Source organism: Gymnoscopelus braueri (genome assembly GCF_963280865.1).
Source record: "Gymnoscopelus braueri genome assembly, chromosome: 5".
Lineage (NCBI taxonomy): Eukaryota > Metazoa > Chordata > Actinopteri > Myctophiformes > Myctophidae > Gymnoscopelus > Gymnoscopelus braueri.
Window position 1 is genome coordinate 36,027,368 of NC_137606.1, and position 13,983 is coordinate 36,041,350.

The following is a 13,983-nucleotide window of genomic DNA, read 5'->3' on the forward strand; positions in this document are numbered from 1 at the left end:
TTCCTATGCTGTTATTCATCCCCTGCTTCTTCCCACTGTGGAAACAAAAGAGAGATAATTCACAATTGACACAATTAACTCATTTTAAAATACATTTGTTTGTTATAAAAAATGTATAATGTGTTTGATCCCAACACTCCATGTGAGAATAGGTCTGAAGGGTCTGCTCATCAATTCCATGTTCCTCTTTTTCTGTGTTGCCAATCCCCTGTAAAAACTTAATGTAAGCGGGATTCACTGGGAGTAGGGCTGGTGATGAAATTATGGTGTAACTGATACCAATGTGGCATGGTAGAGTAGTGCATGCCCGCCCGCCCGCGTCTTTGAAGGAGCTTCTCCCCCTACAACCGTGCACGGTTGGAGAGATCTCTCGTACGGTTGTACAGTAACAACAGGCAGATGGAGGGCAATACCGTGCAAACGCCAGGCAATAATTTTGCCGCAATGCCAAAGCCCACAATTCAACTTAACAGAATTTATTGTTCATTCAATGTTGTTGCAGTTGACACTGAAACCATGAAAAGATGGCAAAGACTGCATGTAACATTTAGTTGACTATGACAATTTTCTATCAAATCTATCTACGTACAGTATATATCAACTTTATGCAGATATGCATATATGCTGACATACTTTATATTGATCTTTAGATGTACAGTAAATCATAGTAAAAAAATTGATGCAAACTTTTCACATGATATTTGGGCAACAGCAACATGTGCTGAATGTTAACATTCTCAGCTATATTTTGAGATTTTTAATTCAAGTGATTTTTATTTTGACAACCAACAATTTTTTTCTCTGCTCTCAAGAATTATTTTCAATATCGTGGATGCTTCAATATGCATTGTACCCGTACATTAACATTGATTAGACTATTAATTACAGTTTCCTGCTTCTTTTCTAATCAATACAAATAATTCTAACTCAGAATATTTCAATGATATTTATGTCACAGCGGACACTCTTCCCGAAATGTCTACAATTGGACAGAAAAACATTTTCTTAAAAAAAAGAAAAGAAAATTCATCAACTTAGTTTTTATTTTATTAGACAAAAACCTGGATGTATACAGAACACTGGAGTCGACCAGGCTATGTGCATACTGTTGTAACATTCCATGGTCTCCATGACCCAAGGACGATTACAAATTCAAAGCGACTAAAGAGGTACGCCATGCATAATAAAAACTGCACCATCTGCAAAATAATGATTTGAACATTGTAAACATAGGGAGCATAGGGAGACAGAGGGGGGGTTCTCCGAACCAATGACTACAGGGACACAAAAACATGTTTGTGAGAAGGGTGAGAGAGTGTTGCCTATTACTATAGCAACAGGAAGACCTGGCTCCTTCAATCAGTTTTTGGTTTCTCTGGAAGGGCGAGAGAGGAGGCAGGGCAACTCAAGACAGGCAGAAGTGGTGTCGTAGTTTTACTAATGAGGGCAACAGGACAGACGGGCTGTCAGCCATCTACTGTGACCTCCATCTGTCCTTCTACAATGCCAGGCATCTTTCTAACCTCTCTGAAGGTACAATGGCCCATTTATAAGAAAGGGCAAAGATAATTTACATGGTCAGATGACGTGTGGATTACAGTAATCTGCCTACAAGATGCAAACGGGTAGTGCAGAAAATATCCATCAGATTAAAGATGCATTTATAAAAGTCGGTACTAGTGGATTACTAGTTTAAAAAAAAAGATATGCAAACAGTAGGACATCAGCACCTCTGTATGCAAGAGGAACAGTGACTTTGTGACAGATAAGGAGACAGTTTCTGAGGTTGAGCGACTGCTGTGCAGGCACACCTCAGGGCAGTGTGTTCTCTCCTCTCTACTCCCTGTACACTAATGATTACACCGGCCCACAAATTGCTGAAATTTGCAGATATTACCACAGGCCAGGGCCTCATCTATTACAATGATGGGTCCATTTAGGAGAGAGGCTGACAGGTTCCTGTTATAGTGTGCTAACAAGCCTGGAGGACAGCACACACGAGACAGTTGAATTGACGCCTGACTTGTGCAAGAGCTTGTGTGCCTGTCATCTGTTGGAGATCAACGGCTCAGTAGTGAACACATCCACAGTTCAACTTCCTACTCTAAACCATAACCACTCGCATGGAGGCGCTGAAGGAGAACATCATCTGTTTAATTAAGTTAACTCGCTGAAGAAACTGTGAGTGTCCCAGAAACAATACTTGTCCATCTCTACGGGAAACTATATAACGTCAAAACTTTTAACCCTTTCTGAGTTCAGAGCATCCTTTGGTAATGATTTCTGGCCAGCTAAATCATCATCTTTTTTTCTTTCATAATTGCCTTTAAATTATAGTTGTTTATCTTCTAGTTTATAACATTATCTCATTCCGTTTGAGTTTGAAATGCATTTTGGAACAGAGGTTTTGAAAATGCTTTGTAAACAACTTCATCACCACCACTCCAAAGTCCAACCTTTTATCTTTATCTTGAAACAATGTCATTATTGCCTTCATTTTTAGATGATGAAGTTGTAAATAACATAACAATTATAAAAGGATTGTACATGATACAACTTAGTATTAAGATACTAAAATCTAATGATATGTTTTTGGCTGATCAATCAATCAATCAATCAATCAATCAATCAATCAATCAATCAATCAATCAATCAATCAATCAATCAATCAATCAATCAATCAATCAATCAATCAATCAATCAATCAAGTTTCATGCCCCAGGTCTGAATTAGTCTCAGAGTTTCAAGTTGTATTTGTCAATTGCTCAATAATACAGCCAGTATAGAAGTCACTTGTGGAAGCGAAATATTTGGACTTCGAGCTTTCCTAAACAAAGAATTGTAAACAAGCATCGCAGAGACCTAAACTCTGCGTAATTTCCAACTGTATTTTTGGGCCTCCAATATACACTATATTGGCAGAATATTGATTCTATAAAGGATTGTATTACTGCATGGCTCTGTACTGAATCAGCCTCTGTGCTCCGGCCTGATTTATACCTTGTTGTGCATCTGTATCGTGCACCAAAAATAGCTGATCTACAAGCTCACAAGGTGTCACTATGTGACACCTTGTGAGCTTATAGATGGGCTATTTTCAGTGCAGGACGCAGGGCGCAACCAAGTATAAATCTGGCATCATTTTCAGGTCTGTTGTGCTCACCCTGTTTGTTACCACCAACCAAATTCACCAAGAACATAAAGAACAGCCTTAAAATTTGCATTTGCACTTCATTTCCTTTATATCTCTTGTTCATGCAAACACGATCTCCCTACCCATCTGTACTGGGCATTGGGCAATGCCTAAAAACTGTGGCATTAGAGTAATCAGTTACCTGAATGTGGACATTGGTTCTTTCATAGATTTGGTAAAATAGATGATATTTCTTCTTCAGTCCATCATTTTGTTCATATCCATTTCCCAGGCTATCAGGCAATTATCCCAACTTATTTTATTGATTCACTTCTGAAACAAGATCCACTTTAAAAAAAATGATATATAAAATATAAAAAATATATATTATATTTTATAATGAGATATGGAGATATTACAATCCTCAGATTTTCTCACCTGACCTACAATTTGGTCACAGGACTTGAGGGAAGAGTTAGACCATAAGGCTTGGGTTCACCACTCCTACAGTATATGTGCCAGGCTTGGGGCCCTGCAGGTTAAGGTGGATCATAGGGTGCATGCATACTGTATGTATCAGGCTTGGGGTGCTGCCGTTTAAAAGTGAATCATAGGGTGCATATATGCCAGACATAGGGTGCTGCAATGTAAGGTAGGGTTTCATATGTGCCGGGCATGGGATGCTGCAGTGTAAGGTGGTTCATCGGTTACACTGGTTATGGTGTAATATGGCAAAGATTTTTCTTGACTTAGATCCATTATGTGAAAGAAGTCGCCAGGCCCCTGCTGATTCTGTATAATAGGTTTTGGGCGCGTCGCTCTCTTTATTCATTTTGGGAGTCTGTCTAAAGTCACCTCTGTCCCCATTGCACCCTACCAGTCCCCTTTGTTGCTTTGTCTGGAGTCTTACCAGCCAAGTCACATCTGCACAAAATGTTGTTTATTTTCTATTTGTGGCATTTTTTAACCCTGCTGGCAAGGCAGTTAATCCTTGTGTACTGGAAGGGTCCCTCTGTTCCCACTCACTCTCGTTGGATTGGGGATGTGCAGCATGTTATGCATCTGGAGAAAATTAGACACACCCTACGAGGCTCCCGGCTGAAATATCTGTATGTCTCCCCTCTTGACTTAGTACTCGCCTCAACTTATTTACCATACATATCTGGCATTTTTATAATTACTCCATGACCTTAAATTACTTATTTAATTATTTTTTTTGTATCTTTAATTTCATGTTGAGATTATGAAGCTGTGTGTCACTGTGAATAGATGATGTACCGGTACCTGTTTTGTGTCTGTGTTATTAAAACCTGAAAAACTCATAAATACATTATTATTAAAACTATATAGGCTAAAGTAAATTATTGTCACATTATTTCTTAGTATTGTTGTGTTACCTAGTGTCTGCACTCATTTCTGCACACATTTCTGTCTGAGTGTAACCAGTCTTGATACAACTTAAACAGAGCTAGAGCCAACAAATACTAGTGAAATTACCTGTTGTACTGTAGCTTATTTTGTTTGTAAAACCTCAACACTCAGACTCCATGCTTATACTCACTTATACCAGTTCCCAAACTTGGGGGTCGGGACCGCCAGGGGGGTCCCAAAATTATTTTGAGGAGTCCCCAGATGATGTGCTTAATGTGCAACATTGTTTTCTTACTCAACAGTAAACAAACCAACATACAGGATAAGTGGGTATCTGCACATTTCTGACAATTTAAGGACTTTTAAGACCTTTTTAATACCACATTGGCCAAATTGTCAAATATTCCGTAAGAAAGAGGCAAACATTGCGAAAATAGCCGGTCTATGAGCTTGCAGTTCAGCTATTTTCACAATATTTATCTGTGGAACTGAGTTAAACTAAATGTGATGCCTAATTCCAGTGCTTGTCAGGGTCGGGGGCCCCCAGTTCAATTATGATTTGGTCTCGGCCTGAAAAGTTTGGGAACCCTTGACTTTACTATACTATACTATTGTTGTGAAAGTGTCACTTGAAAGTTGACCTCAAGTCGAATGCTATACTGTGCTCCCCTCAGTCTCAGGAACAGTCTCTCCTGCACATTTATTTCAGTTGCATCCTACTCAGTCAATATAACAGTATTTTTGTTTGAAACTCTAATGTGTTGATGGTCTATCACCTGCTGCACAGTAAAATGTACAGTATCCAGATGTGTAACTCTCAGAGTTAAAGGAATATTTCACTTTCAAATTATTATTTTTTCTAATTATATCGTCTACTCAGGCTTTTGGGAGCACCCCGGACAGTTTTTAAGTTGCTCGATTCAGTATTTAGATATTGTTTTCTTACTCAACAGTGAACAAACCAACATACAGGATACGTGTATACAGGGTATCTGTACATTTCTGACAATTTAAGGACTTTTAAGACCTTTTTAATACCACATTGGATATTTCACTTTCAATAAATGTTTTGGTAATTTTATCGTCTGGCGTCTTGGTTCTGGTGACTCATACTGCCCTCCTAATACGTGAGGGGGCCGTGTTTTTTTCAATTACTTTTTTCATTTTTTTTAGATTGGGAAAATGAAAAATAATAAATACAAAAAAAAAGTAATCAAAAAAACATGGCCCCCTCACGTATTAGGAGGGCAGTATGAGTCACCAGAATGGTTAAAATGGAGTTTGAAGTTACAATGGGTTTGTATAGGAAGGGGGCGTGTCTGATAAAATGAATATCAAATATCTAAATACTGAATCGAGTAACTTAAAAACTGTCCGGGGTGCTCACAAAAACCTGAGACGATAAAATTACCAAATATTTTGGTGACCTTCTGATTCCCAAACAGCCTCTCTACCCACTCAGCTATGTCTACCCCATGCACACAAACATGTGATTAAGTCATGTGTTTTTGTTTCGAAAAGGTTTCCGATAATAATAAATGCTATATAGGATGTTTGTTCAGTAACAGGGGTCTCTCCAGCTCTATAGACATAAACTATTTTGTGGCTTTTGGGATTCAGAGTGGACTGACAGGAAAGAGACAGAAGAAGCAGGTACACACTTTCCATAGATTTGGGAGAGAAGTTGAAAGTAACAAAAACTTAAGTTTGCATAAAAACCCCACATCCAGACCAAGTGTTGTGCATGTGTGTGTGTGTGTGTTATGTGTCCCTTACTTGCTGTCAAAATATTGTCCACTCCCTACAGCACAATTACTAGTAGAGAAACACACCTCCGCACATCCAGGAATGGTGGTGATAGGTGAGTAAACACACACACACACACACACACACACACACACACACACACACACACACACACACACACACACACACACACACACACACACACACACACACACACACACACACACACACACACACACACACACAAATCGGTAAAATGCATACACACAGAACGAAATTACTCAAGACCTAAATTCTATATATTTCTAAACTGTTCGCATTTTCCTAAATTCATTTCCCTGTTGAATATTAGGCTACATTTAACCATCAGTAATGTGGGAAATTTCCTTAACTTAATAACTGTTATTTCCCCACAATAACAGAAAACAGAAAATACACTAGTATTGAGCCCTGAGGGACTCCGGTTACCCTTATGGGGTTTAAGTGTTAAACAGTTTATGTAGCTAAAAAGTTATCATTCACAGCACAGTACTGTACAGTGAGAGCAGCAGAGAGCCTGCTTCACAGCTCATTTATCTGCTCTCTCTACAGGCGGGCGCTCTGGGACGCGGGCTTATTGACCTCAGACTTTTACAATGTACAACCCATCATTTTGAAACCAGCAATAATGACCAATGATTGTATGATTGATTTTAAACCAATAGAAAACTTAGCCCCGGTTAAACCAATGATGTGGCTACATTGTTACAGCATTCAGCGAATCCCCTGCGGATCTGATGCAACAGGACTGCAACTAAAGTTACACCTTCCAACTGCAACCGCGTGTGTGTCCTTCCTCCACGGCGCAAGAGAAAGTAGTGCTTCACGCGAATACCAAAACGCTCGCCCCAAAACACAGTCAACCCGGGGCAAATCCGGCGACCTCGGAACGGTCCCCACCTGGTATTCCTAAACGTAACCTCAGTAAACTATGCCTAAACCCACTGTTGCAATGCTGAAGCTGAACCGTATTCCTAAACTTAACCTCAGTAAAACTATGCCTAGCCATAAACTTATTTCTAACCTTATCCTCAGTTAAACAAATACAAGAAAGAATACAAGGACCGCTTTTTCGAGCAGTCCGCGAAAATAAATGGGGGGTGAGCGTGTTTCGGGGCGAGGCTTATGGTTACCCTCAACACAGACACCATGTGTTGCCGAACTGTTGATTCGTGTCATTCTGAGTCTGAACACTTTTGACACGCTTTAGTTGTCACACGGAAAGCTCGAAAAGGGGGATCACCTGTAGGTGCCGTTCTTATTGCCAGGACAGGAAGGGATTGTGATTCGGGAGAGTATATTATATTTGGCTGTTGTAGCAGTAAGTAAACTCGGTAAAAGTCTCTTGGTAATCGGAAAGTCCCATTGGTTTCATGACGTAACTGGAAGCCTGAACTCTGTAAACCGCGCATGGATCTATGTCTTGTTGTGATGCGGTCCGTGCATTAAGAGTTGCTGAAGAAGTAGCGGATTTAAAACTTTGTCTGCAACTGTTATTCTGCCTAAATAGCCCTCCATGTATGTAGGATCCTTGAGTTGCAAGGAAATAATATGGCTTTTTAAATTGTGACCGTTGTCATCAGAAGGGTGTTTTTGTGTCTCTCTCTGAAACAAGGCTACTCATAAATGATGGGGTAAGTGAATATTTCTATTATGGGGACATTGGAAAGTTTTGAGAATTATCATCATGGTCTCTGGGAAAGTGATTTTTACTTAATAAAGCAGTAAATAAACTTTTGTGGATAATATGGGTTTAGTTTTGCTCATTGATAATTTATTTCAGTTATTATTACACTATTAAAGTTTAATATCAAACTTTTTTTCCCCATAGAGGAGGAATGTTGTTTTCATTTAACCAAAACATTGTAAACGTCCACAATGTTTACAATGTGGACGTTTAAAACAATTGTTTAAAACAAAAACAAAAAATGTATTGTAATATCAAAATAACTCAAATTTGTATTTTATGTTTGGGGCAATTACAGTTTTCATTGTTTTGGTATTGTGTTTGCTATTTTAACCAAAATCTAAAGATATTTCAAGACACTATTATTCATGTTAATGTAAAATCATGCTACTGTATCAGAATGTAGTTTCAAAGAGTGCAGTGAAGTAAAACTTTACAGTGAAATGATGACCTTAGACCTTTAAAACTAATTCTAATCATTCTAAATATTAAAAAAATCATTTTTATTTATATATTTTTTTAATGTGCAATTTTGGTGGAAATTCAAAATATTACATTTATTTATTTTTCATGTTTTTCCCATTTTTGTCAACAGGTCTTCAAGTCTTCCGACAATTTTGTCCTCAGCGACGTGTTGCCCGAACTCTTGCACCGCAGTTTGCGCTTTTCAGCATTTCAGCCGAAAAAGAAGCCACGCCGGCGTCAATGTCGGCAGCATCGATCCTTCACACGATAATTCCCACTCCCACTTCCACGGGCGACCTCAGCATTCCCTCTCTCCGACAGGCTAGCCGCAACCAATCACGGCACAAGAGGAGGGCGGAGCCAGCAGAGGGGCAGCACTTAATTGGTGAGTTTCGACAAGATGCTTTTTTATTTTCCCACATTCGGAGGTCGGAGCCGCAGTGCAGAGCGGGAGCTAATGTCGTACAGTGAGTACAGCTAAAGTGGATATACAGACGATGCTGTTCAATCATTTTCAGATGATCGGTTAGTCCGATTCGGATGTTTTCGACTTAATATTTGATGAAACCTTGTTAGCTTATTCTATTTTGTTTTGTTTTTAACTTTTTTTTTTTACAGTATAAGGCTCGTGAGATTAAAATGTTTTTTTCCTGAATCATCAAAAATACCTTTTCTTCCCTGAATGATTTTTTTTTTTTACACAATAATGACTTATTTGTTTTATTTATATTTTAATCCATTTACTTTCATTCATTGCAGGTGATGGTCACACGGATTGGATGACGGAAAAAGTTGACTTGTCCTCGTTTGTATCATCGACGGCCGAGTCCTCTCCGAGCTCATCCCTCCCGCCCTCGCCACTGGAACAGGATGTCAAGGTGCCCACTGACCTGGAGGTCATGACCTCTCTTCTGCAGGAGGAGCTGGCTCAGCTAGAGGACTATTTCCGCTCTGAGTCCACGTCCACCACGGCCAAATTAGAGAGATCTGCAAAATGTGACAAGGGCGCCCAAGCCATGGGCACCCAGTCTTATTACCAGTTACCCTACACTTCATATGGGACCGGCCAATCAGAAGCCGCCCCCGTGGTTGTTTCCTTGGCAACAGGGGAGCTGGACCTGGCGAGCTTCTGTGGTGGTCCCATCGGCAGAAGCAAACTGGCACGACCCGCCCCGTACAACTACCACCATCACCATCATCACCGCTATCATCACAACAATGGACGAAGAATTATCAGCGATGCTGTGAAAGTTGGGGAAGAAATGGGACTTGATACATGGGGCTCCAGGGGAAGTTACTCAGGGAGCACAGAGCTGTCTGTGAACCACTACTCAACTTTGAAGACAGTGAGTAAGAACAGCATTGGTAGTGTTAAGAAGGTCAGAGAATGTGCTTTATCGTTGAAGGAAGAGGAGAGCTACTGTTTCTCAGAAGGAATGTTTTGCAGCGAGGAGATCGCTCGAGGCTTTTGTCTCAGTGGCTCCTACGACAGCCACCACAAGCGAGAGGGACAGTTGGCACACAACGTGAAGGTTAACGGAAGTTACGACAGTCCAGGGCTTGAGGTCCTGCACTGCAGCAAGGATGGAGGAGGACTTTCGGGAAGTGTTCCCCACGACACAATGGTGGGCAGTGAAAGCTACTTTCACCAGACCATGGCCAGCACAGAGCCTTATCATAGCTTTATAGGAGACCTCGATCAGCCCTCACAAGCACAAGCTGTTGAGCCCCAGCACGGACACTACCTCTACCCAGAATGCCTTGCAGACCAAAGCTATGAATGTCTGTCCACCAGAGGGGAGAGCGAGGGACCGCTGGTAGGCGCCTCAATCCATCACCGCCCGACACAGAGGCTAAAGGACGAGCACTGCTCCCTCAAGACAAGTTTGGTGGGAGGGGCTGTACCCCTGGAGGGCCAGGCCCACACTGGAGAGAGGAAGCAGAAGAAGAGAGACCAGAACAAGACTGCTGCTCACAGGTACTGCTTGACTTCTGTCTCTCTACATCCTTTCCCCCTCTTCACTGCCTCTTGCTCTCATTTCAGCATAACAATAAGCTAAACATGCATGGTGCTTACTTTGTAAATAAATAAAAAAGGTCAGTTCTGCTCCTCCTGAGCCGAGGGAAGTATTGTTTATCATAATGTATGTCATTTAAAAAACATAGTGCATTTTTTTTAAATATTTTGTAAAACACTTTGTAAAACGTGTCTCTAAAAGTGTTTAGTGAATCAAAAAAATAGTATTAATATATTAGTAATTAATAATGTATTATTAAATATATACAGTATGTTTATAAGCACTTTTAAAATAAGTTATCATTACTTAGGGGTAGGGTTAAAAATGTCTTTAATGTATGAATTTTACAAAGAGGCAACTACGCTATAAATAATTTGGATAATGCTCATAAAAAAATAAATAAACAATTTTCTGGGTCTCATCTCATGACTTAATGATGCTCAAAATCAAAAATATTTGGAGCCATGACTTGTGCACAACCATTTTGTTGCACAAGCCAGAGCTGATGTCTATATTTGGATAGCTGTAATGTTCAGAGTGACGTGCTATTGGAAAAGCCAGCCTGGTCTTCAAATGTAATGTCCTGCAGACAGTAAAGAGCTATGGAAAGTCCCGTGGACCCTGCCAGATACTGCCCCACCTAAACATTATTGGAAGGCTGTTTAGTTCACTCAGTGTTTATATGAAACACAGTGTTTGCATTTGTATTTTAATCATGTCTTTACCCTTTAATTAATGGATAAACATATTTGTAATGTTTAAGCTTCTTAGTCCCTAACTTGAAAGAGAGATTAAAAACAAATCTGTGTATAAATCATCATACTCACTGAGAATGAAAGAGTTGTGGTATATTCTCTGGTTAAACTCCCATACAGCAAAATATATATATATATATAAATATATTAATTTATATAAATTATATATATATATATATATATATATATATATATATATATATATATATATATATATATATATATAATTTATATAATTTATATATAACAGACACAGCTGTATGGGAGACATTTATATATATTTGTCTATATTTATCTTTCTAGGGTCTGCGGTAGAGTTTTTGAAAACATCATGTAATATCTACAGTATTTCTTTGCAATATGGTATATCTATTAGACATGTTCAAGGTAAAGATATATATTTTCAGATAGCAAATGCTGTTTTAAGAGCTTTGTAACTTTGTTTTAAAAAGTGCTATATAAATAAAGCTTATTATTATTATTATTATTATTATTATTATTATTATTATTATTATTATTATTATTATTATTATTATTATTATTATTATTAATACTTAATTGTATGAGTGGTCAACTTGGCACATTGGTAGCTTAAATGCACAAACCACTATGCTCTGTGTGATCTACGAGGACCCAAGTTCAAATCCGACTCCCGTCTTATCTTGCATGTCCCTCCTCATTTAGCCCTTTGTTTCCTGTCACTCTGCACTCTCCATTCTGAAAGACTAAATCATAAAAAGTGCTGAAAAATAACATAAAAATATATATATTGCACTCACAACAAAACAACCCACCAACCCCTGCATTTTGTCCCATGCAGGTACAGACTGCGTAAGAGGGCGGAGCTTGACACTCTGGAGGAGGAGCTTCACGGGCTGGAGGGACAGAACAGAGAGCTACGCGACAAGGCTGAGTCAGTGGAGAGGGAGATCCAGTACGTCAAAGATTTACTGATCGAGGTGTACAAGGCGCGTAGTCAGCGCCTCAAACAGGACGGCAGTGCCTAAAGAGAAAAAACACCCTTGAGCTGAACTCACCACCATCGATCACAAACCACTGTCCCACCACCCAGATCCGACCCAGCCGATCCCAACCAGCACTACTGATTAAATCCAAGAGCACCATTCTTTTTGTTTCAGAAAGAAAAAAAGAAATGTTAGCTGCATGATTTTGTTAGTTTATTTTCTAAAAAGAAAAAATGGAACTAATTAAAAAAGAGAATTGCTTTATAATTGTTCTGAGAGGATAGTCAACAAAAAAGTTACCTTTCCACAAATATCTCCAAATGGGTAACAGCGAAAAAAGTATGTCAGGCCTTTAGCGAGGTGGCTTGTAATGGAGATGAGAGGTTGAACTTCCGTGACCACTGTGAACCAGCTGCACTGCACACAGCCTTGTGACAACCCAGTTTGCGCTTGCAAGGATTGACCGTTTACGAAACGCTTTTCTGATTAGTAGTAGTGACTGAAATTTGCTTGTGGTTTTTTCGTGACTCGCATTGGCAGCATCAAGGCAGATCCATGCTACGATATTGGATTTAATTTTTTTAATAATTTTATTTCTATTCATTTATTATGCGTCGTTTGCTTCTAACAATCAATTTAAATAAAAAGGAATCGCTGGAAAAAGTATTTAAAATGCTCTAGAAATATTATCTAACGCCGCAAAACATCGAAGAAATTTGTATTGCTAAAATGTTTAGTATTTACACTTCTCTACCCCTCTGATGCATGTTTGATTTTGGAAAAAGCATGTGTGATTGTTATTTGATGAAGGCTATATTCTGTTACCTGCATGGCTTCAAGCTCTCCACTGCGTTCCAGTTACTGATTTTTTTAGTCCCATCCACTGCCGACATGTACATGAGTTTTACTTCCAGCATCCTCCACTCAGGTTTGGTTTGGGTTTCCGCTCTGATAAAACACGCTACATTCACTGGCTTTTTCTTTGGATTCTTCTCGGCTGTATTTGCGAAAAAACAATCACCTGTTGACGCAACAATAAATATTTGTTGGGTAACGGTTCGACTTAATGGGAATTCTTATTTTTCAATTGATCAATGTGTCCTCTGGAATGGGAGATGTCAATGTCAGGAAATGATCAGGTAAAATTGCAGCCAAATAAAACCAGTTATGTAGTATCATTCATTTCTGTCTATTGACTGTTCTTCAGCACACATGGTTTGTCATAAATTCAATCGGCATCTTCCCCACCGATGTTGATTGTTTTGTATCGATTCACAACCAAATGTAGAACAGGAAACGTGCTTGGAATTAAGCAGACAGATGAATAGCGAGATCTGTAAGAAAACACGTTCTACCCCTCCCTTACACTCCGATGCCCTGCCCCTTGATTGCCTTCTCCACCCCTCTTGTTTGGCTGCATTGCAGTCAAAATAATTTCTGAGTAGTCACCACCGGAAGGCAGCACATCAAGGCTAGCACAGTTTTGACCGACAGCTGAGCTAGCTGTGTACCCCTTCTATTAGATTGTGTAGATTATTGGGAGGACAAACTGATAGTTTATGCAAATAGAAGATGACAGAACTGACATGTCATGGTTATTTCTATTTGGTATGGACATCACAGTAGCTTGGGGGAATGATGCAGGGAGACTTAGAATCAGGTATATTCTCCTTGTAAGCTCACCCGTACGACAAAACTAGTTTACGACTTGATCTGCTTACTGTAGTTAAAACATACATACAACATACATAAACAGACTTCAAAGAACTAAGAGAGTATATTAACGGTTACACATCTGACACAT

At 39.3% G+C, this 13,983-nt stretch overlaps 1 protein-coding gene across 1 annotated transcript; it reads left to right on the top strand.

Moving 5' to 3' along the window:
* Positions 1-7,504: 7,504 nt before the first annotated feature.
* On the top strand, positions 7,505-13,361 carry atf5b (activating transcription factor 5b). The gene is made up of 4 exons (XM_080428211.1): positions 7,505-7,923; positions 8,572-8,826; positions 9,201-10,419; positions 12,035-13,361. The coding sequence occupies exons 2-4, from the start codon at positions 8,682-8,684 to the stop codon at positions 12,219-12,221; spliced, it is 1,551 nt and encodes a 516-aa protein (XP_080284337.1). The 5' UTR covers positions 7,505-7,923; positions 8,572-8,681; the 3' UTR covers positions 12,222-13,361.
* Positions 13,362-13,983: the final 622 nt, after the last annotated feature.